Source organism: Penicillium citrinum, assembly GCF_028827155.1.
Source record: "Penicillium citrinum strain IBT 23319 chromosome Unknown utg000004l:1.0-2404223.0:1.0-2405248.0, whole genome shotgun sequence".
Taxonomy (NCBI): domain Eukaryota; kingdom Fungi; phylum Ascomycota; class Eurotiomycetes; order Eurotiales; family Aspergillaceae; genus Penicillium; species Penicillium citrinum.
In genome coordinates, this window is record NW_026622689.1 from 181857 (window position 1) to 204871 (window position 23015).

The 23015-nt window shown below is 46.9% G+C and overlaps 11 protein-coding genes across 11 annotated transcripts; 4 read left to right on the top strand and 7 right to left on the bottom strand.

The window, feature by feature from the left end:
- Positions 1-23: 23 nt before the first annotated feature.
- On the bottom strand, positions 24-3724 carry N7469_005032 (putative kinesin family protein (BimC); the record flags this gene model as incomplete). Its single annotated transcript, XM_056643952.1, has 4 exons — positions 24-442; positions 516-984; positions 1036-3183; positions 3260-3724. The coding sequence occupies 4 exons, from the start codon at positions 3722-3724 to the stop codon at positions 24-26; spliced, it is 3501 nt and encodes a 1166-aa protein (XP_056500766.1).
- A 294-nt stretch (positions 3725-4018) lies between these two features.
- N7469_005033 (UPF0183 domain protein) lies at positions 4019-5617 on the top strand (the record flags this gene model as incomplete). Its single annotated transcript, XM_056643953.1, has 2 exons — positions 4019-4076; positions 4146-5617. 2 exons carry the CDS (start codon positions 4019-4021, stop codon positions 5615-5617), a joined length of 1530 nt encoding a protein of 509 aa, XP_056500767.1.
- Positions 5618-5898: 281 nt separating this feature from the next.
- On the top strand, positions 5899-8886 carry N7469_005034 (isoleucine--tRNA ligase ISM1; the record flags this gene model as incomplete). The annotated part of the gene is made up of 1 exon (XM_056643954.1): positions 5899-8886. One exon carries the CDS (start codon positions 5899-5901, stop codon positions 8884-8886), a length of 2988 nt encoding a protein of 995 aa, XP_056500768.1.
- Positions 8887-9756: 870 nt separating this feature from the next.
- Positions 9757-10912, bottom strand: N7469_005035 (opsin family protein; the record flags this gene model as incomplete). Its single annotated transcript, XM_056643955.1, has 5 exons — positions 9757-9838; positions 9889-10023; positions 10083-10570; positions 10630-10696; positions 10767-10912. The coding sequence occupies 5 exons, from the start codon at positions 10910-10912 to the stop codon at positions 9757-9759; spliced, it is 918 nt and encodes a 305-aa protein (XP_056500769.1).
- A 652-nt stretch (positions 10913-11564) lies between these two features.
- N7469_005036 (uncharacterized protein) lies at positions 11565-11915 on the bottom strand (the record flags this gene model as incomplete). The annotated part of the gene is made up of 2 exons (XM_056643956.1): positions 11565-11733; positions 11788-11915. The coding sequence occupies 2 exons, from the start codon at positions 11913-11915 to the stop codon at positions 11565-11567; spliced, it is 297 nt and encodes a 98-aa protein (XP_056500770.1).
- A 1014-nt stretch (positions 11916-12929) lies between these two features.
- On the bottom strand, positions 12930-14169 carry N7469_005037 (zinc-dependent alcohol dehydrogenase family protein; the record flags this gene model as incomplete). Its single annotated transcript, XM_056643957.1, has 4 exons — positions 12930-13107; positions 13163-13520; positions 13583-13664; positions 13747-14169. 4 exons carry the CDS (start codon positions 14167-14169, stop codon positions 12930-12932), a joined length of 1041 nt encoding a protein of 346 aa, XP_056500771.1.
- Positions 14170-14604: 435 nt separating this feature from the next.
- N7469_005038 (uncharacterized protein) lies at positions 14605-16065 on the bottom strand (the record flags this gene model as incomplete). The annotated part of the gene is made up of 3 exons (XM_056643958.1): positions 14605-15147; positions 15215-15698; positions 15773-16065. 3 exons carry the CDS (start codon positions 16063-16065, stop codon positions 14605-14607), a joined length of 1320 nt encoding a protein of 439 aa, XP_056500772.1.
- A 721-nt stretch (positions 16066-16786) lies between these two features.
- N7469_005039 (uncharacterized protein) lies at positions 16787-17286 on the bottom strand (the record flags this gene model as incomplete). The annotated part of the gene is made up of 2 exons (XM_056643959.1): positions 16787-17048; positions 17138-17286. Coding segments are annotated over 2 exons (411 nt in total), but the record flags the coding sequence as incomplete, so codon positions are not given.
- A 905-nt stretch (positions 17287-18191) lies between these two features.
- Positions 18192-19422, bottom strand: N7469_005040 (40S ribosomal protein uS5). The gene is made up of 3 exons (XM_056643960.1): positions 19082-19422; positions 18570-18827; positions 18192-18458 (listed from the first exon to the last, which is right to left on the bottom strand). Exons 1-3 carry the CDS (start codon positions 19343-19345, stop codon positions 18201-18203), a joined length of 780 nt encoding a protein of 259 aa, XP_056500774.1. The 5' UTR covers positions 19346-19422; the 3' UTR covers positions 18192-18200.
- A 591-nt stretch (positions 19423-20013) lies between these two features.
- Positions 20014-20704, top strand: N7469_005041 (Mpv17/PMP22 family protein; the record flags this gene model as incomplete). The annotated part of the gene is made up of 4 exons (XM_056643961.1): positions 20014-20024; positions 20093-20147; positions 20210-20315; positions 20391-20704. The coding sequence occupies 4 exons, from the start codon at positions 20014-20016 to the stop codon at positions 20702-20704; spliced, it is 486 nt and encodes a 161-aa protein (XP_056500775.1).
- A 775-nt stretch (positions 20705-21479) lies between these two features.
- On the top strand, positions 21480-22323 carry N7469_005042 (eukaryotic translation initiation factor 4E; the record flags this gene model as incomplete). The annotated part of the gene is made up of 3 exons (XM_056643962.1): positions 21480-21644; positions 21699-21770; positions 21856-22323. The coding sequence occupies 3 exons, from the start codon at positions 21480-21482 to the stop codon at positions 22321-22323; spliced, it is 705 nt and encodes a 234-aa protein (XP_056500776.1).
- Between the last annotated feature and the right edge of the window lie 692 nt (positions 22324-23015).

Consider the following 23015-nt stretch of genomic DNA (forward strand, 5'->3'; position numbering starts at 1 on the left):
TGCAAAGGGGGGTATAGACTCTTCTAGTGCGAGCCATTTCTGTAGTTTCTTCGACCAGCAATTCCAGATAGAGGCACATTCTCTCGGCCCTCCATCATGCCTGCCATTTTCTTTGAGAGCATTTTGTGCGGAAGTTTACTCTCGACAATGGCACTGGTGGTGTTTGAAGATGAGCGACGTTTTTTCAGCGGTGGCTCTGAATCTTCCTTCTCGGGTGTCTCGTCCAAATCCACAGAGGCGTTTTGGGCAGGTGTTTCAGGTTTCCCAGAAGAGTCACCCTCCCCTTCACCCCCGACTTGTCTGGCGACGTTTAAATCGACTTCCCTAAGGCCAGTGTTGGAAGGTGGATTGAGAGATGGGGGAGGAGGCTGAGTCCCTACCTCTTCCGCTGCATCGCTATAGACGTAAGATGGTTTGGCGGGCGAGGATTCAGGAGAGCTGGCTGCGGGGGGGTTGCTCAACTTCTCCATTGAAAGGCAAGGCGGTAAATTGTTTGGATGTGCGGTGGCGAGAACGGAGTCCGTCATGCGGTTCCGTGCGTGGTAAGGTAGAAGGGTAATCATAACGACGTTTCTGAGGAGTCACGCCCGTTGGCAGATATTCCTGCATGGGATGACTCTGCAGATTCTCTCGCAATTCATTGAGAGGCTGGCGAACCTCCTCCTGCAAAGGTGCGGTTGTCTGCTGCAGTTCATTTGTGCGTACATTCATGTCTTCTTGGAGACTCTCGACACTTTCATTGAAGTCGTTTAGTTTGCCATCAACGGCAGAACGTGATTCATGAACATTGTTGGCAATGGCATTCAAGCTAGCCAGTTGCGCCTCATGGAAACGGCCATTGTGAGACCGAGCCTTGGCAACAAAGTCATCAAGGGCTTCCATCTGAGTGCTCATGTCACTCATTTGAGCATCAACGATACGAACAGTCTCCTGGTGCACCGACTCTGTCGCCCTCTGGATTGAGGCATTTCGTTGATCGAAGGTCTAATGTGGTCAGCATAATTATCCAAACAAATAAGCAAGAGATATGCTTACCTCCCAGTCATTTTGCATTTTCGTCTTAATGTCATCGCGAGAAGCAGTGACATCCTTTGCAAATTGCTCCTCCTTGAAGATCCACTCGTCAACACTGCGGTCATACTGTGCGGTGGCATGCTCGAGAGAGTCCCCTGAGGTCGTCAACTCAGTTCGCACTGTGTCGAACTTGCCCTTGAGGCGATTGGATTGCTTTTGGCTAGACTCGTCCAACAGATGTCTGATTTGTGCCATAAGGTTTTCCCGTTCAGCTTGCGCGGTCGCATGTTCTTCTTCAATGGCATGAGCGATATTTGATGAAGCCTTGCGGTTTGCTTCCACAGACTGGCGATTAGCCTGCTGGAGCTCAAGGCGCAATTTATTGATCTCGGATTTTTGTTGATCAATATGCGAGGTCATGTTTTCAAACATGCCTTTCAAATCTTTACCAAGCTCACTATAGGATGAATGAAGCTCTGAGTGAAACTCGCTGAACTCGCCAATGACCTCTTTCGAGATCCTCGCAGCGGCAGCAGAGAGACCATTGAGTCCTTCCCCGACCTTCTTCTTGACATCCTCACGAAGAACTTTGATCTCCTCGAGTACATCATTCATTTCGTCGCGTGCACTCGATGTCTGAGTCTTTGCCTGTGCCTCAACCTTGTCAAAAGAAGCAGCAAACTCCTGGAGTTGAGAGCGTGTTGACTCGACGTTGCTCAGTTCGCCTTCGACAAATTGGTTGATTCTGGTTGAGAGGTTTTCCAAAAGTTCGCTGTGTCGTGTCTGGAAATCCTCCATGCGAGTATCGATTTGCTCGGTCACAGTGGAAACTTCGCCCGTGGAGGCCTGCCAAACTTGACGGTTATCGCTTTCAAGAATGTCTTTACGATCCAGCTTCGCGTGGAGTCCATTCACATCTGCCACTGTATGGTCAAGCGTAGTCAGAATTTCGGCGCCAATTTCACGCAGCCTTGATTCGGTTTCCTGGTGAGCTTTGCGCACAGCAGTCTCCTCGTCTAACTTTTCTGACGTGTCCTTCAGGTTCACTTCTGTGTGTTCTAGGTCAGCTCTTGTGCTGCGGAGTCTGCCAATGGTTGCCTCGTTGTCCTGCTTCAAGGTGTTGAAGTTGCTGGTCAGAGTAAACAGCTCCTGTACCTTGTGGCGGAGACTAGACTCCATCGATTCGATTTTGGCTCGTTGTTCTTCGTTCACGATCCGTCGTGATTCACTTTCCATTGTCATCTCCTCATACGCTTCAGGTGTCATATAAACACCATTGCGATGACGGGTAGCAATAAGCTCGCTCTTGAGCCTCTCAATCTCCATGCCAATGTCCCGGAGAAGTTTGTTCTTAGATATGATAGAATTGATCTGGGGTTTATTGCGGATGTTCTTCGCGCGGAAAGCATAGTCCAAAGTTGAAATAGTCTCCTCCAGGTTGCTCTTCGAGGGCGATACAGTAGCAATAATACAAGTCTTCGTACGGCCACCGAGCGAGTCTTGCAGCAAGCGAGTTAGCTTTGACTCGCGATAGGGGATGTGAGAGCCCTTGTCAACCAAGGCGTTGATCACACGCCCCAACGTCAACAAACTCTTGTTGATCAATCCAGCCTCTGCTGCTCGCTTATTCTCGGCGCCACTTCGTCCGATGTTCTCGCTTCCAGCCAGATCGACCAGGTTGAGCTTGCCAGAGCTAATATAATCCTCGCCTGACTCTGTCGTGCGCTTTGTCAGGACTGTGATGGTGAAGATGGTATGACTGCGTGAACTGAGGTCGTTGCATTTAGTCGCGGCCACTTGGCGCTTGTGGCTACCGAGCTGCAGAAGCTTGATACCACTTGAAGCAGAGTCAATATAGGTCTCCTCCATTCCCTGTACCACGGTTGCAGCATGTCCCTTCTTTTCATTCTCAAAGATCTTCAGTTTTGTATTCTCCTCCGCGGACAGAAGATCACGAAGGTCCTCGTTATATAATTCAATGAAGGAGCATTTCACCGTGCTTTCGGTATCCTCGAGTTTGTGGAAAAGCGAATAGAGCGTACGCGGGATAATACCAGCATCATCGGACAATATACCCAGCGTATCCGTCATATCTCCTGACATGGTATATGTTTTTCCCGTTCCCGTTTGGCCGTATGCGAAGATAGTACAGTTGAAGCCAGCAAGCATCTGTATAAAGCGTCAGCACTCCGTTGTTTATTCAAGATCCAAAAACAAATGAGAACCATTCTAAGGGACGGCATACCTCGTGAACAATCGGCAGTACAGTATCTTCAAATACCCTTGTTTGATCGGCGGCGGGAGAAAACACCTTATCAAAAGCATATGTTTTATTTGAGAGTGCATTTGGTCCCATCGACAAATCAACCGTTTTGCCATTAACACCCTCGGGAGTCGACAGGACGACTCCACTGTTTTCCTTAACTTCGCGCTCATTGCGCCCGCGACATCGTACTACCACATGAATACTAGTATCTTCGTTGATTTCCCGCTCATAATCCCTTTCCTTCCTCTTCCCAGCAGTATTCGACGGTTGTTCGGGGCTTGCTTTTGTAGCTCGTGTATTTGAGGGTGCGGAAATCGCAGTCTTTGTTGATACTGCGGGTGAAGCATGTCGCTCTGGAACTGCGGAACCTGCTCGTCGCGTAGGTTGTCGTAAATTTGATCTTCTTGCGGGAATCGCAGAAGCGGGCCGAGCTGGGCCGACCATAATGAAGTTAATTCTTCTCCCAGAAACTAACCCTCACTAAATGCGGTGGTAAGAAACTGCAAAGATGGGCCTGCGTGCATATGAGACGAGGTGAGGTCGGTGGATCCTTTCGGGCAAAACATAAACAAAGGTCACGTGGTCTGGTCACGCCCCCCACCCATGTGATCACATGATCCCCGCGTCATTCCCCTCTTCGACTTGCCAAACTACGAAAAGGTGCACTTTGTTTCTCTTTGATTGATTCTTTTCATTTTTCCGACGGATGGTGAGTTTCGAAATTATTATTCTGGCATCATGACTGCCAGGTCGACTCCAGTTCAGATCTTTCCGGGCAAAGGCCTGGGTTTTATTAGTATGTTCCTGATGATCTGCAACGTGGGGAGGGGATGGCATGTAACAACAAGCTAACAGTGACATATAGCCCTCGGTGCTTCTCTACATAATGTGTTGACTCGAGTCAAATCACATCCTCAGACTTATCCCGCGATCGATCTTGCTTACTCTTCTACGGATCCCTTGCGAAATCCGGTAGTTCTACAGTTACCGTCAAATGGACTTCGCCTGCGGTTCGATGGTCCAGATCAGCGACTACGACTGATCGAGGTGCTAGATTTCTCGCGAGTAAACTTGGTGTATAAGAATCAAGATGTTATGAAAGGTGGCAAGTCAACGGAGCAGCCGACATCTTCCCAAGGGCCCAGCTTCCGACATGTCTACAATAGACTTTTTGGCCCATCTTACCCCGGTGAATATATATCTCCGACAGATAAGGCACCTTATGGCACATATGTCCTCTCGTATCCTGGTGTTGCCTTTTCATTTCCGCTGCAACACTCGGCTTGGTCCGAACAATGTGATTTCGTAGCATTACTTTCATCATCGGCAGCACAGCCAGCAACATCCATGGCTATTTTCCAGGGGTCTTCATGGCCCGAGGTCAGTGCAAAGCTGTTCACGCAACCACCTCAATACCCACGCGCATCGGCGGTGGTTAGCAAAACCCGGGATTCCTTTGCCGATGAAATCGAAGAATTTCATATTCTCGGTGCTGGGAAACTTGAAGTATCCCGACGAATGGGTCCCCCGGTATCTATTCATCTCGGGGAGACTACTCCGCAAGATTTGATAGCCGAGTTTGGGCCTCCAGACGCTATCTATCGTAAACATGATCGCCGCATATCTATTCATCGTGCTACGGGTACCGCCGGCGCAGATCCATTAAATCCAAGCCTTTCACCAGGGAGAGGACTCGACTTACCAGATACTGATCATTCTTCCAGCAATAGCATCACAGATGATTCTGACGAAGAGGCATCGGCAGGACAAGTGAGCGACCCAAGTTCAATGCCTGCGGAAAGCTTCTTCAACTATTTCCATCATGGATTCGATGCATTCATATCGCACCCTTCTACTCCTGGCCCTGCTTTCCCGGCATCGGGATTACCAGACCCCACGGCACCATCTGTTCTCTCGTCCCAGTTGGTCGTCACCAAGATCATTTTGCACGGGAATGTACCTGGGTCGTACCCATTTAATCGACATCGTCGCAGCCGATGGACGATTCATCTGGATCCCAACAGCGATGGACTTAATGCCGAGTCATCGTATGATGAGATCGCCGAGCGACTACGTGGGGTTTGGAAGGGGTCTTACTCTAGTCCTGCAGAGGAGCAGGCCACACAACGACCTATGGTTCTGAACCGTGGCTGGGGTGATAGCCCCGAGAGTAGCGTCGAGTTCCTTGGAGGCTGGGAAGAAACCACAGCCAAAGGGCAACGCTCAACCACAGATGGACACGAAAGTGGCCTAGGCAACACGGAACTCTTTGGATTCCCCGGGCTCCTCTTTGAGGTATTGAAGAATGGTGCGGTCAGCTGTCTTACAGTCTACTGAAGACACTCTTCACTTTATGCGACACGACGTGATGAACCTTACCAGTTTGGACGCGTTGAAGGTTTTTCTTTTTTTTTCTGTACACTTCATTGTATGGTATTTAGATTTCATGATATCTCGTATTATTACAATATTCTCCACACAAACTCACCGTAAAGTATGTAATTTAGATACCGGCGGGTATCCCGCCTGACTTTCTCCGCCGCCGCGCTTCTTTTTGAACGTTGACGACTTCAAACTTCCACAACCTTCTCGCTTTGAGGAGAGGTTATGCTGGGAGAATGCACCAACCAGGGCGATCGCTCCCTCGATCCTGGACATCGACACTGAAGCTTCCCAAGTCAAGTTTCCCTCCTCGCGTGTCACCAACCGACCGAACAAAATACTTGAAACGATGCACCGATGACCTGTATGCCTGGCAACGTCGCGAACGACCAGCGACCAACCCCTTCGTCTTACATGATGGTCCTCCCTACGCGAATGGTGAATTGCATGTTGGACATGCGTTGAATAAAATCACAAAGGATATCATCAACCGGGTACAATTGAGTCGGGGAAAGCAAGTACGATATGTACCTGGCTGGGATTGCCATGGCCTGCCAATTGAGCTGAAAGCACTACAAGGACTGCGTGACTCAGGTGCTCTGGACAATTCAGTCGGAGCTGCTGTTATTCGGAAAGCTGCGAGAACTCTTGCGCGACAGACGGTGAAGGAACAAATGAAAGGATTCAAGGGCTTCGGAGTAATGGCAGACTGGGAGAACCACTGGAAGACAATGGACCGAGAATTTGAAATGCGTCAATTAGGCATTTTCCGTGAAATGGTTGACCATGGTCTGATCTATCGCAAGTTTAAGCCGGTATATTGGTCTCCATCAACTGGGACGGCACTAGCGGAGGCCGAACTCGAATATAAAGATGATCATGTTTCGACTGCGGCTTTGATTAAATTCCCTCTTGAGAAAATCCCTGAGAGCATTGGCAAAAATCCTCTACTCAATGGGAAGGAAATCAGCGTCGTCATTTGGACAACAACCCCCTGGACATTACCTGCGAATGCTGCGATTGCAGTCAGTCATGATTTACAATATGTGATTGCGGATTCGGAGACACACGGTTGTCTGCTTGTTGCGCAATCTCGAATTGAATATATGCAGAAGATGTTGAAAGAAGATTTGCGCGTCATTCTTCCAAATGTTATGGGATCTGAACTCGCCGAGAAGGCCACCTACCGACCTCTCTGCAGAGGCCCCGAAGCCGAGGCTCAACCGATCATTACCGCCGACTTCGTTACTGCTGACTCTGGTTCTGGTCTTGTTCACTGCGCCCCTGGTCATGGTATGGATGACTACGAAGCCTGCCTTGCGCGTGGTATTGAGGTCTTTGCACCCGTCAGCGACGAAGGCAGGTTTACCGACAAGGCCATGCCGCAGGATCCTAGTCGTCTTAGTGGAAAATTCGTCCTGGGCGAGGGAAATGAGGCTGTGTTGGAATATGCTAAAGAGCGCAATCAGCTCCTTGCTCAGCACCAATACGAGCACAAATACCCCTACGACTGGCGATCTAAGCAACCCATAATTATCCGGGCAACTGAGCAATGGTTTACTGATGTCGGCGACATCCGCAAGAACGCGCTACAATCACTGGAAGATGTTCGATTCGTTCCTGAGACCGGCAAATCTCGGCTTCAGAACTTCATCAAGAACCGTAGCGAATGGTGTATTTCAAGGCAGCGAGCCTGGGGTGTTCCTATTCCCGCTCTCTACCACCGGTCTAGTGGCGAGGCAGTGTTGACCAAGGAAAGTGTGTCGCATATCATGCAAACCATCAAGGAGCGCGGTGTCGATGCCTGGTGGACTGATGATGCGGATGATGCTGCATGGGTTCCACAATCATTGCGGGAAGACTCTAGCGGCTATAAGCGTGGCACTGATACCATGGATGTCTGGTTTGATAGTGGCACTAGTTGGTCGGAGATTGATGTGCCCACCGAAGGCAGAAGTCATCCTGCAGATGTCTATCTCGAAGGAACTGACCAGCACCGTGGCTGGTTCCAGTCAGGTCTTCTTACCTACACTGCGCATCAGCTTGCTTCAGGGAAAACAGAAACTCGTGCTCCTTTCCGCAACTTGATCACCCATGGATTCACCTTGGACGAGGACGGGCGTAAGATGAGCAAGTCTATTGGTAATGTCATTGCTCCCCAGACTATTATGGATGGCACCTTGTTACCACCCCTGAAGCCTCGTAAGGGCAAGGGCAAGAAGCAAGATGAAAATCAAGGGCCTTCTTACGACGCCTTGGGTCCGGATGCTCTCCGGCTGTGGGCTGCTGGCAGCGACTATACCCACGAAGTTGTGATTGGGAAACAAGTTCTACAAGGTGTCCACACCAGTCTGCACAAATTCCGGGTTACCTTCAAGTTACTTCTGGGCGCCCTTGGTGACTTCTCCCCGAAAGATGCCGTGGCATATGAACAGCTGCAACAAGTGGACCGCATTGCATTGAAGCATCTCTCCGACATGGTAATCGCTTCTCAAAACTCATACGACAACTTCGAATTCTACAAGGCTGTCACCATCCTGAATCGCTGGGCCAACCTCGAGTTTTCTGCCTTCTACATGGAAGCCATCAAGGACCGACTGTACACCCTAGGCGAGAACAGTCTCAGCCGACGTGCCGCCCAGACAACCTTATTCTACATCTTAACCCATCTCCAAGAAGTCCTTGGACCCATCACTCCCCTCCTCGTCGAAGAGACGTGGGAGCATACTCCAGAAACCATCAAGTCTCACAGCGGTCACCCCTTACAGCGTATCGCCGCCAGCCCCGCCACACAATGGCAAGATCCAGCTCTAGAAACCAGCTATAAAGAGATCACCGCTGTCCACGCCGTCATCAAATCCCTACAAGAAGAAGCTCGCAGCAAGAAACAACTAGGTTCATCCCTCCAATCATTCGTCCACATCTCTCTACCACGCGAAGGCACCACCATTTTCCAACAATATCTCTCCGAACTACCTGACCTCTTCGTCGTATCTTCCGTGACAATTAGCAAATTCGACGAGCCCGTTCCCACTGATATCGCCGAGGCAGAATGGCAATACCAACAAACGTGCTCCCCCAACGGCCACGAGGGTATGGTTTACGTTTACGCACCACAAGCCTCCAAATGCCCACGTTGTTGGCGATATGCCGTCCCCGAGACTGAAGAGACGGACAAGATTTGTGATCGGTGTGAAGATGTCGTGGCCAAGTTGGATGTATAATGTCTTCTAGGAAGGCATTTGTAATTATATTGCATGTACCATAGACCTGTTCAAAATAATCTACTCCGTTCCAGCACATTTTCATCAAACAATATTCCTTATAGACATTCTCTCAACAAGATACCGAGGTAGTAACAAGTCTAGTCAGGAGTGATAACGATGATACACACCATTCAGGCACCGCATTACAGTTATTTTAAGGAATCGCATTGGGTCTGAAAGGTATCACAGCTACTAGCTTTAGCGAATAGAATCATGTACGTCCAGTCCCAGCATCTCCAAGATATCCGGAACGATGATCATCCACCAACTTCTTCCCTCCACTCAGTAGATGATATCTCCGAGTTCGTACTACTTCGGGTTCTTCAAGAAGTCATAATTAAAAGAACATTGAATCTACGCTGGGGACTTTGAAATTCAATACCGAAGTCTTGGTACACTGCGTAAAATAGTCCGAAGGGGCATCGTAGCATAGGAAAGATAGTAGTAGCGGCAGCGCATGGACAAGCCCTAGATGAAAGCCCTGGACGAGGCGTATCATTTCCAATTTTAGCAACTACGGCATGCTTTCATTCTACCGATGGGGAGATATTTCTAGGAGCAGGTAAGCACATGCAGTTCTTCAGATGATCATATTAGAATAGACTGATGCTCAAATAGTATAAAACCTATAACATCAATTGACAATTTGGCGTAGGTCGTAAGGGCATTTTGATACATCGATTGAGGCTTTTAATTCAGAAAAAGAGAAAGAAACACCGAAAACCTCCTTGAAACTATTTGCATATCTCCTGCGTTGAATGCTTCGCTTGTCTTGCAACGCACGTACTCCCGAAAATGAATGTGGCAGCTAACTCCAAGAGGAGTCGTTTAAGCACCCTCCTCTTCCTCGGGAAGACGAATGACACCCTCCGCGACACCATTGGCCCAGAAACCATTGACATGGATATTACTAAAACCGTCAGAATGAGGATGTGCTGAAGGGGAAAGGGGGTTACTTACAGGCCTGTGGAGTTGTCAAGAGACAAGAGGAGCCAATAGCCGACAATTCCCTGCGTAAGAATGTCATGTGCAGCGAATAGAATTGTCTCGGCGTCGACGCTGACCTTGAGAGCAAGGGGGCCGGAGGCAATCACACTGGGAAAATTCAATCAGTATGGATATTTTTCAGTGGGTATATCAAATGGCCAACATACATTGGGTACAAGGCAAACACGACAAAGACTAAGCCGGAAATGGCTCCAAAGAACCGTTTGACCTGAGCTTCCTGGCTTGAGCTGGCCCGATGAGCATGGAATCCGGCATGGTGTAGAGTTGAGAGATAAGACAAGCAGCTGATGGTCAACCACACCCAACGGGTCCGAGTGTGGCCATCGTAGGTACCCAGGAGACCCGCGGCCAGCATGACCCAGTGAGACAAAATAGCCGGGGCCAGATGAGCACCAGGAAGACCACTGACAAGGGCGAGATTAATCAAAAGGAGAGGAGTAGATATGGCCCAGTTCACGTAACGCAGCCAGAGAACGTCGCGGAAGAATTCGTCGTCGGTGTTGGGAACATGCTTGTGGTGGTTGTGAATTGGAGACCAGGCAACATTGATACCTTGACCACTCGCAAGTGCCAAGTAGGTGATGAAGGAAATAGTTGTGATGAACGAAGACAGAACGTGGAAGATCCGCTTGGACTATAGACATGGTGTGGGGTTAGCGCAGGAGCTGTACGGTGGAGATGCGGAGATCCTACCAGCGGGGCGCGTGCGGCGAGACTGTAGAAGACCAGCGAGGAGATTCCCATCAACGCTGTGACAACCCTGTAAGATTGAGAATTCAGCAGAAGCTCAAGGCTAGAGATTTGATCATTATGGAGATAGGTCTTAGTACCAGAGAGTTCGTTGACCAGTGGTGCCCAGCTCCTGGAAGATCACGCTACCTCCCGGGATGACTGTGGGGATCGGGGCGATCGAGTGGGAGTGATGCGGAGACTCCACCGGAGTGGGAAAATCGTCGAAGTCATTAGGGACGAACATGATGGCGATGTGAAAGAATCAAAGGGATGAAGAGAAGTAGAAGAAGAAGAAAAATGAAGAAGAGAAGAGAAGAGGAAGAAGTAGTTGGCAACTCACGTGGTCTGGAGGCAAAACAGGAAAGAGCGAAAAGGAAGAAGGCGGGTAGCTCCTTCCTGCGTCATTCCAACCACAAAGTAGATTTACATACCAAGACGGAAGTATAGAGGATTATAGTATGGCATTGGGGATATCAGATTGTAATTCAGAGTATTTAATGGGTAATCCAAGAGTATTCGACTATATTTGTTCAATTGTCACACAAGGGAGAATCAAAAAAAACACTCCAGGCAATATTCATGCATCGAGGTGGAGAAACTGCACATTTACAGACCGACAGCAGGTGAGTGGTCTAGCTGAGTCGGTTGGCGACAGCTACATACACAAATCTAGATTTCACAAGTAGAGATGGTTGATTTATTCACGTGCATCTAATACTTCTTCGTATAAATGAGACCTACCAGTGCTGGAACATAACTGGTACATGTACAGTAGTCAATGATCAATAATCCACCTGATGATGCAATATAGTGTACAGGTTCAGCACAGCTTCATCTAGAATATTATACAGATAATGCATTACTGCGTACTCCATATATAGCTTCAAGTTCCAAGGCTATGCGCGCTCCTTTCTCGATGGATTATCTCCTGGTGTTCGAATTTGTTCCTTATTCGGCCCATGGTGGGCTTGTGTGTCTTCGACAGCACCAGCTTTGGCATTCGCATGCCCACGGTTCCAGAGATAATATGCGGTTCCAGCACCGGCGCCGACAATCAACATCATTCTGGAAAAAAAAATTAGGCAATCTTTCAATTAAAGAACAAGAGATTCAACTTACCGCATAGGGTACCCTCCATACGGGACGGGTTCACCGGATACTGTCGAGGCGGCTCTCCTCTGAGAGGAAAATAGTGTGCGTGGAGACTTGAAAGCCTGGAGTGAGGAGTTTCGGATGATGCTATTCATGATCTCAATCTGTACTGCACTGCAGTAAACGGTTTGAATTGCATTACATTGCCTGGCAGGTATCCGGCTTTATATGCAAGGTGCGGATTTGTTACATCATTCGCTATTTCAGATAAGTCTTGCCCACTTTCTTGTCTCATATACAATATGCTTAGCATTTGAGAATGGTAGTGCCAAATCCTGCTTCTGTGAAGAGGACTTGAAGCTTCTCGCGCTGGAGAATGTGGGTCATGACCCACAATTGTCATGGAAAAGTGACTTGATAATGACAACATCTGAAGATTTCTCGAAGCAGGAGTGATTAGCCCGGTGAAAACTCTCTTGACATGCAAGAGATCTTCAGCACATCATAGCAGAGAAGTATATAGTATGAACCACATATGCAATCAAATACATCATCCTTCCACTGCTCGGTGCTTTTTTCTTCGCCATGCAACGAAAAGTCTTCCATGATGCATTTAACGCCAAGCTCCAAGAGAAATACTTAGTAGACTCGAGTCGAATTTATGTCTACAATACTCTGTTGGTCGGAACTAAATCATGAACCCCTTTCAGCGGTGTTAAGTTATTATACTGTACAATCCCTAGCTTCCAGGCAGGTTACACAACTAAATCGATCACGGTGGTGCTTCCACCAATTAGAGAACACCGATCTGTACTCTGTACTACTCCACCGGTTTCACAGCAGAGCTTCACGCATGATGAGTTTTCGTGACGATTGATGCTTGGTCACAATTAAATTCTCGTCTATTTTCGTTGATTTATATTTATAAAAAGTTCCTTTCTTAGATTTAGAACAGCATAAAGAGTTGCTTTGTTTCTCTGCTTCGGACCATTTGTTGACAATATCTTTCGATTCGATGAGGGGGGTCAATGTTAAACCAGACCAAGAGTGTATAATCAGAGACGTTACTAGTAATTCAATACCGTAAATCCTTCTCAAATTGTGAAACACTCGTTATTATTGGTAAATACTGTTCTGCTCTTCAATTTCTGAAGTCATTCCTTGAAACTTCACAATTTGATGATCACCTTACCAACATGCTGTCCGGAGTAGAGATAATCAAATGCAGCCTGTGACTCCTCGAATGAGAATACTCTTTTGTCAATGATCCCCTTCAGAGCAACTTTCTTTTCTGAAAGGAAATCACACAAATTCCGCTGATCAATCTTCGACCCAACTGCAATTCCTCTGAAAACACAACATTAGTGATGTGAAATAGTAAGATTGTACAGTAAAAACTCACTGGATTCTCGCAGTCTTCTGTAAAGTGGGCAATAGGAGGTTAGGCTGGGCCTCAACATTAAACCCTCCAAGAAATCCAACCAATGAAACGACACCCCGTCGTGAAATTGAAGCCAGACTTTTATCAGCGGTAGATGGACCACCATTCTCAATCACAACATCTACGCCCCGTCCATTTGTCAGACGGAGTACCTCTTTCTCCCAGTCCGGGAACTTTCGGTAGTTGATGGTATCGATGGATCCCTCACTGCCGAAAGCCTTGAGAGCGTCGAGCTTCTCGTCCGAGGAAGATGTGATGATTGGGCGAATCCCCGTAGCCAGACAAATAAGTAAGGCAAACATGCTCACTCCGCCAGTTCCTATAGATGAAGGATTAGTATTCTATCTGGATCATCACTCATCGGATAACCATATATCCTACCCAGAAGCAGAGCAGTTCCGCTAGTTCGAGGCATATTAAGAGCGTTCCATGCTGTCACCCCAGCACATGGGATACATGCTGCCTAAATCAGAAAGTTAGCCTTTATTTCCCTCATTCAAAAACACAAATGCTCCCAAGAAATATAATACGGAGCAAATACTAACCTCCTCCCATGAAAGATACTTCGGCAGATGCAAGAGAACATCCTGATTGAAGACAGCATATTCCCGCAGAACACCTTCAACCTCCCCACCAAGAGCAGCAGACTTATCCTCCGTCCCTGTGAGGTTATTCAAGTCGAATATCGAACCTACATAATCTCCAGCCTTGAAATCATGAACTTCGGATCCAACGGAGATGACCTCAGCAGCACAGTCCGAGACAGGAACGCCTTTCTCGAGTATTTCAGCCGGATATTTTCCGTGTAGCATTGCCACATCTCTGTAGTTCAGAGAGACGGCGTGGATCCGGATGAGAACCTCATCTGCTTTCAAAGTGGATGGAAGATCCTCTGTCTTCAAGCGGAGGGTTTGTGGGATATCACCTCCACTCCGCCTGTAGATTTTGCTGGATTTTGGTAGTGTCATTTTGGTTCAAAATAATAGATTAGGAACTTGGCTCTTTTTCTTTTCGTACCGCGTTGTGAAGGGGTATTTATATATGGCTGCTGGGAATCAAATTTGAGTTACTAATGTATAAGGATCAAGCTGATAAATCAAATTTAATGCGTCTTCACACTATTTCATAACTACTTGTGAGACCCCAACTACTAGCACTACACTGCAGCATCGAGACCAACTTAGTCTAGGTAATCTGTTGAATATTCAAGCTTTGGCAAGAAAAGGGTAAATACTAGGCCTGTGACGTCGAGGTCTGAGGCACAATATCCTCAAATTGTTTACTTATCCTAGTAAATTCTATTAAGTACTATTAAAGAAAACTAGGACTGGATAACATGAAGAATACTGCTAGTCTATGAGCGCTTTAAAGCTTCCACTCCACATAATAGGGTAATTGCTATATCAAAGAAAATCCAATATCTCCGCAGATCGAGAAATCCAACTATCTTCAGCAGAATTTCTAATTTGATCACCGATTGACTCAAGAGAGAGAGCATGATACCATTCCTCTCTATTAACAGCATCCCAAACAAGTCGACTTTCACGACTCGAAACCGGAAACCTCAATTCACTTGCCATTATCTGGAGATCTTCAGTCTCTCCAGTACCGGGAGTACTCAGCTTCTTCACAAGTTTGTAGAGAGCCAAGTTAAAACGCTTGGTATCTTCGATGAATAGAAAAGTCAATGTCTCCTCCCCCATATCTTGGAATTGAGCAAGGATGTTCGGATAGTAGAACATGCCAAGATTTCGACAACTTCTGACAAGACGAGTCAGTAACCCGATAGTCTTGGACGAGACAGAAACCTTAAGGTCAAAGTTGAAGGCTTGCTGGTCCTCAATCATACAAGCGAAGATTATATGCAGTAAAATAGCTTGGAATGTCGCTAATGGCCAGCGACAGCCGTCAGATACACTGTCTTTATCTGACATATCCCATTTATCCTATTTATCCCTGGAAGTTAGTTGACTGCTAGAGATGAATCCAGAATAATTTGAGAAAGACACTCACTCTTTGCTCACGAATGGCCACATCCAGGTTATCATGAAGATCCCTCGCAGCAGACTGTGAAGCAGGTTTCTCTGTGGCCCACAGCCCAATGACCACCATTGACTGCACCATAAGGGGAAGTTCCCGATGTATTTGGAATGAACCTCTATGAATAAAAGACCAATGGGGATGAAATTTCTCAAAATAAAGCTCAACACATTTCTCTCTCTTCTCCAGCAGGTTAGGAGATTGAGCCGGGGATTGATTAGACGTCCATGTGTCGACCGATTCTTCAATGGTCGGTCCATTCGAACTTGAACTCTTGTTTTCTGTCTTACTCTGGTCTTTGAATGTACATTCAATATTCCGACGTGTACATTCTTCGCACGGTGGACCACCTTCACAACGAGATTTCGCTAGATGGCAGTTTTCGCAGGCTTGTCTCGCCCGACGCATTGGCTCGTTCACTTTATGATCTCGACGTAGATGTCGCCGAAGGGTGTCACTACATAAGATTAGCTCCAAAATTGAACATGAAGTTAATGGATTTGGCTACACTAAGGCAAGAACGCTACATACCTTCGACCGAACTCTCGTGGGCAATTTGGACATTTAAAAGGTTCTTGCTGGGAATGCTTGACCTGATGACGTTGCAAATGTTCTTTACGTCGATAACTCGCACTGCAGCCAGTGACTGGACATTTATAGTATCCATCATGTCCAGGTATCACAGTCGTGTTGACTTTGCTATTAATCGTCGACATTGAAAGCTGCTTAGTTGTAAAGTACAAAACATTCCCGACTGGCGGCTCCCACAGGCTCCCACCGGGATCTACCGGAACCCACCGGAACCCGTCGGCATCCACCGGCATCCCACTAATCGGCCAATATTTACTACTCAATTACGTGCATAGGGTATGTAGTAGTACCTCCTAGTATGAGAGTATGATGAATCCTATAAGGGAAAAAGTATACTATCAATTATATGATTGAATATTGGCGATGAAGTGGTAAATTAGATTGCTTGATAGGACGGGCTGCTTCCAAGCAGATCTAAAGATTTAGATCCAACATCCTTCAAGAGTCTACAAAAAGGACAAAACAGAAAGGACAAAATTGGAGTAAGTGCAAGGAATTTTTGGATATTGACCCCCCCTAGGGCTATATTCAGTAATATCTGTCAAACAATCGAGCTGAAAAGGTTATTTTCTATCCTTTATAGCAGCTTCGTTCCCGAATTGAGGGTCCTTTTGCATAATATATGTCATATACCACGAGCAACCATTATGACCGTTGGAATCCAAATATCCATTTACTTGGACTTCTGATCGCTTGTCATAATATCATTTACAAACACTACTATTTACTGGTAGTACCAGTAAATGAACAAAAACAATCAAGTACCGCAGGCACGGTACTTACTGCTTCGTTCTCACATAAGCCGGCGTAACTTCATTCACTACGGAATCCGGAACAACACCACAAGAACTCCTCTCCAAACTCGAATTCTTCACATTAAAAGCCTTTCTCTTCCAAATTCCTCCGTCCATAAAAACCCCCAATAGCAAGCAGAATACTATTCTGCTTGCTATGCTAGTAGCATCCACACCAGTACCAATTCCAATTCCAACTTTGGTCCTTCACATCAAACTCTTTCTTAGGACCAGGAAGTTTAAACGATGCCGTGGGAATAGGCACAACAGTCGAATCACTCTTCTGAAAACGAATTTGAACAGCCGAAGCCGTAACACCCCAAACACTCGTTTGACTGGAAATAGTCGAATCAGAATATGTAATTGGTGAAGGATCATTGAATGTTTTGGCGCAGTAATCTTGGAATATATAATCCAATCCACTAGCATCATCACCCATCAACATCAGCTACCCTCTACCAATACTTAATCCAAGCATAATTGACTTCGTTATAGAACGCAATATACATACCTTGGACAACAGATCTCCGTCGTAACAACTCGCTGCGTCAACGTAGGTAATGTACAAGTCTTATATCCCGATGGACATTGTCCAGGACTAAAGTAACGATCTAATGTCCAATTCTCTGACGCACAATCATCAGCGTACGGGCCATCGATGCCTTATATACACTGGTATGTGGAGTTAATCATAAAGTAGACGGCGTGAAGATTGTCGTTAAGGGTCCTGCATTTGATGACCTTGTAGTATCGGGCCTATTGGCGCTTGAACTTTGACCAGGATTCTGTGTCAAATGAGAGACTGGGTGTGAATAGAAGGTAAAGAATGAAGAGATATGGAAATGTTGAAGTCGTTTGCATTTTTGAGTAACTTATGTGAAGTATACCAGGTTTACTGGTATACTGTACTACTCGATTGTACTGAAAGTACTCGTATACTTCGAGAAATGACTTCGATATGCAAACAGTGAAGAACAACTGTAGAATGCTTATTTTATTTATGAATGTACCTATTTGGTCATAATACAGAAATGACTGAACAATTCAAGCCACATTTGCATTCGATTTACTCGATCCACCTCGTATTCTGCCCGGATCTACTGGAATTCTCTAGCCTTGAAAGGTATCAAAGATGCGGGATCGAATCAGTTTAGTGTTTCAACTTAGAAGTTTCAGGTCTGCATGATTCAAATTATTAGTGTTTTCCCAGCGAGTCTAAGCAATGTCGATTCAAGTACCTAGACTAGCAGTTTATACTGCCGCATCATAGCTCTAGGGTTATTCCAAGTGTATATCTAGAAGATACCCTGGGTAGGGTTCTTCTTCTCTACGATGACAATCTGATAGACCATCACATACACAAAGATACACGCATACGATACAAGATGATACGCTACACACAAATGGCTGGTAGATGGCTGACTTCGCTATTTTTGTTATCCCATCCCGATAAATACATCCAAAGGACACCCGGAGCCCGAGGGGGAATCAACCCGCAAGCCACTTTTCGTCATCCAGCTCGAAGGGGGGTAAAGAAACTCGGAACTAAATCATGCATCGTCGCAAATCGCACTCTAGTACTTCTTGCCCTGGCGGAGGACATCACCGAACTCCTCCAGAGGGGAACGGATGAGCTTGGTGTCCTTCCAGAGGTTAGGGGTGAGGAAACCGTAGGTGTTGACGACGGCGACGAAGGTAGCCTTGAGGGTGTTCTCGAGGGTCTTGGTGGAACCGGAAGAGGAGGTGTAGGCATCCTCGACACCAGCAAGCTGGAGGAGACGCTTGACGGCGGGGGAGGCAACGAGACCAGTACCACGGGGGGCGGGAATGAGCTATACATTATCACATTAGCATGGTTCTTGACTGAGTTATTGTGCTGAAAACTGATTTGAAGTCGGATTCCACATCATATCAACACATTGAACTTGGACTGGTATACATACACGGACGGAGACGGAACCACACTTGCCGCTCTGCTTGACGGGCAGAGAGTGAGGCTCACCGAGGTTGGAACCCCAGTAACCGCGACGGACGGGGAGGACAGCCAGCTTGGCGATGGTGATGGCGGCACGGATGGCAGTGGCGACTTCCTTGGAGGTCTTGATACCGAGACCAATGTGACCCTCGGAGTCACCGATGAGGACGATGGCCTTGAAACGGGTACGCTGACCGGCACGGGTCTGCTTCTGGACGGGCTTGATCTGTAGGAGGAAGACTGATTAGCTGTGTTCGTAAAATATGGACAATGCTGATCCATTGGCGATTCCTTGCGACCAAGCAGCTGTGAGCTTGAGCTGGCGCGAGCTGTAGCTTTTTCAATTCTCCTCTTTGTCCCCGTAATTGCTTTCCATGCTGCTGCTGCTGCTGCTGCTGCTCTGTTCTGCTGCCTGGTCCAAGTATATCGCCAAATTGTTCGCATTGTGGGGTTCGGTATCGCAGGTTTGTTGAATCGCACCTTCATAACCTCATCCTTCAGCTTAGGCAGGAAGAAGTCGACAATCTGGTACTCCTTGATGGGCAGAGAGTGGAGGTAGATCTGCTCCATGCTGGTGATCTTGCCGGCCTTGACGAGACGACCGAGCTTAGTGACGGGCTGCCACTCCTTCTCCTCCTGCTTTCCACCACGACGGCCACGGCCACGGCCACGACCGCGACGGTCACCACCACGGTCGCCGCGCGAGCCAAAACCTCCACGTCCACGGGGAGCAGCGTCAGCCATTTTGGATGTATGTAAGGGCGACGAAGACGAGATTGTCGAATTGAAGTCGAGTGGTCGATCAAGTCGGGCGTTTGGCGTTTGGCGTTGACCTCCAAAATTTGCCGGCGGAGGGTGGGCTAAGCGAGTGGATGACTAATTACCCTAACAGATTAGCCCTAGTTCCTGATTAGTGGGGCGGTAAATATAGCGGTGAGTCTAGCGGTGAATATTCAATTGGCAGAATTATCTTAAAACCGGTTTGCGCAGAACAAAAGCAGATTTCAACTCGAGTATTACAGTACATAAAGTATGGTATGTATGTATAGAGAATAACATTAGAACTAGGGAATTGCAGAGAACAATTATAATTGAAATACATTAGCATATTATTATGTTCAACGAAATTCACTTGCAAATGGTATCTATCTCTACACTATGTACATAAACTGAAGGAATACGCCCCAAAAGAGCCTTCCGACGCGGTTGCGTTTCCCCTTTGGGCAACCTCCTCTCCGCATTTCATCCTTGATTCTATACTCCTTCTCCTCCTATTCTTCTTCATCTTCACCTTCACTCTTCTCTCCTCTTCGTCCTCTTCTTACTCTGTTGGTTTTCAAACTCTCTCCTTTACTTAGATCAATCTATCTCTCTTCTCGTTTCCTCCCTTCTCCTCTCTTTCAGCATCCAATATGCTGCGCTGGTATGACCCATGGTTCTCCCCGAGGGAAACGAGAAAAGAAGAAATTGAACTCCGCTGATATCATTCAGGTACCAAGCCAAATTGGCAAAGAGTCCAATTCTCACTTCTAGCATCACTAGTGCTGTATGTTCTCATATTTTTTTTATAAAATCATTATCGGGAAATTAAACTGACATCATCAAAAGGTCCTGTTCGGCAGCGGTGATGTCCTCGCCCAGCAGGCCGTTGATCGCCGCGGACTCGAGAAACACGAGTTTGCCCGCACCGGGCGCATGGCTCTTTATGGCGGAGGTATATAAATCACTTCTCCTAATGTCTAATTTCTTTTTTTTTCCATTGCGATCGCGTAACTAATCTTGATTCCAGCCGTCTTTGGTCCCGTCGCGACTAAGTGGTTCGGTATTCTTCAACGTCATGTCAATCTCAACAGTACTTTGACCACTACGCTCGCCCGTGTCGGCTGTGATCAGTTCCTCTTTGCTCCAGTCCAATTGACTGCTTTCCTTTCATCGATGGCGATTATGGAGGGTACTTCCCCGTTGGAAAAGTGGCATCATTCGTTCTTGCCGGCCTACAAGGCCAATTGTATGGTCTGGCCAATCGTGCAGAGTGCCAACTTTGCCTTTGTGCCTCTAGAACTGCGAGTACTGACGGTGAATGTTGTTAGCTTGGGTGAGTGACAAACAGCTAGAGTTTCTTACATTGATACATATGCTCATTCTGGATGATAGGCTGGAACTGCTTCCTGAGTCTGATGAACAGCGGTGAAGAGTAATGGCCTGGTGCCATTTGTGATTTCATTGCGATTTGCGTTATTATACTGGCATTGTGATGGTATGGACATGATAGAATTTAGGATCTGCTTTGAACATACAATCATTGATTATTGTGCCCAGGTGGCTTGTGATACTAGTTGGGCCTTGTTATATATTATGGGATATATTGTGCACCATAGACATAATAGATCATGAACTGCTATTCCAATATTCAGACCGTCATCTCTATTATCCATATATCTAGTTATCTACCTAGATAACTTAAAATACATCAGTAATCCAAGATCACCCAAAAATATAAATTCAATTTATGTCTTGGGTATATTCAGATAATTTGATATTACTATTGTATATACTCAAGACTAATGTTCTCTCCGCCGCCCAAAATGGAAACTTTGACAATTTTGCCCAACGAACAAACTGTCGATCATTTTGAACCAGCCTAATTTTCTCCTGAATAATTATTACTATTTCTACTATTAATATTTTCATTCTCTCTCCCTATACTTGGATTAATCTATATATTTACCAATGATTAATTAGTACACTCTACAGTACTGAATTTTGTTAAGCGGCTCCTTCCCGGCCCGAAAATCTTCCCCCCCTCCGCCTTCGCGCCTTTCAACTTGAACTTCCACCACCTTTCACCTCCCCTCCATCCACCCACAACCTCTTCACAATGGCTGCCGTGGAGAATGGTCACCCCGTGACGGACGAGAATGTCGCCCCCGCGGCCTCCTCAACCGACGAGGTCACCGTCTTCCATGACCCCGAGAACTTTAACGTTAAGCACCCGCTGATGCACGAGTGGACTCTCTGGTTCACCAAACCTCCCAGTGGCAAGGTAAGAGATGCGATGCGATAAGATACACTGCGCCCAGTACTAATCTCTATCTAGGGCGATAACTGGAATGACCTGCTCAAGGAAGTCGTCACATTCAGCTCCGTCGAAGAATTCTGGGGCATCTACGTATGAACCGCACCATCGCAAACCCTGACCACCTCACTCCAGCGGCATTTCCAACTAACCTCTATTCCTTTTCTTTTCTATCTAGAACAACATTACTCCTACCTCTGAACTCGGTCTCAAGGCCGATTACCACCTCTTCAAAAAGGGCGTACGACCGGAATGGGAAGACCCGCAGAACAAGCACGGTGGCAAGTGGTCCTATCAATTCAAGGACAAGCGATCCGTACCCATCGACGACCTCTGGCTGCACGCGCAGTTAGCCGCTATTGGAGAGACACTCGAACAGGACGCCGACAATGAAGTCATGGGTGTGGTAGTCAATGTGCGTAAGGGTTTCTACCGTGTTGGTCTGTGGACTCGCACCGTGGGCAAGAGTATCCCCGGTGACAAGAACGCCCGCACACCCGCGCAGGGCAAGGATATTCTTGAGGCGATTGGTCGACGATTCAAGGAGGTGCTGCGTTTGAAGGAGGCCGATGTGGTTGAATTCTCGGGCCACACTGACAGTGCGCACAGTGGTAGCACCCGTGCCAAGGCCAAGTACACTGTTTGAGCCGAGCAGGCAGACAGACACAAGACAAGAAAAGAGATCGAAGAAATTGCTGTGAATGGCTTTCCCACCCCGGTGGATGAATAGATGGTGTGGGGACGTCCACGGGTTATGATGGTGCGGCCAAGGGGTCGCAGTGAAAAGTGATGATATCCAGTATGTTCCAGCTGCAAATATGCAGTGGCGACCTGATTGCTTGCGATATGTATCTTACCCTTAACAACGCATTTTATGAGGCAATGTCGTGCGTGGCTGGTGCTGGTTGTGTTTATGGTTTCATAGTTCAATACCTTTCCGGACATTCATATTCAAGTAACATCTACTCCGTAGTGTGTTGCTCGATGCTCGCAGTAAATGATTGACTTGCGATATGTAATACAAGTCAGATATTGCAGGACTCCACCTGTCAACGTCTAGTCAGATCGTAATACCAGCCAGCAGGGTTAAACAGCCCGCAACGTCCCAATGAGTATACAGCAGATGAGTCTGCAATACATCAGATTCTATTCAGCATTTAGCAAGACACATTTTCTAGTGCTATACTAATAAGGCAGACTTTATCTTCATCCATGCCTAGATATTGCATTCTATACATACCAAAAGCTATACAACTCGAATGCATCACTGCAACTTGAATGAGTAGTACATGGATGGCATCGCTGATAGTCAGTCTACCGACCACCAGTGAAATCTCA

What these genes read in the sequence shown, in the direction of transcription:
- N7469_005040 (XM_056643960.1), bottom strand. Translation starts at nt 19,345, where the DNA reads ATGGCTGACGCTGCTCCCCGTGGACGTGGAGGTTTTGGCTCGCGCGGC. An exon ending in TGAAGGATGAGGTTATGAAG is followed by an intron (nt 18,828 to 19,081) that starts GTGCGATTCAAC and finishes TTCCTCCTACAG; the next exon opens with ATCAAGCCCGTCCAGAAGCA. An exon ending in GTGGTTCCGTCTCCGTCCGT is followed by an intron (nt 18,459 to 18,569) that starts GTATGTATACCA and finishes GATAATGTATAG; the next exon opens with CTCATTCCCGCCCCCCGTGG.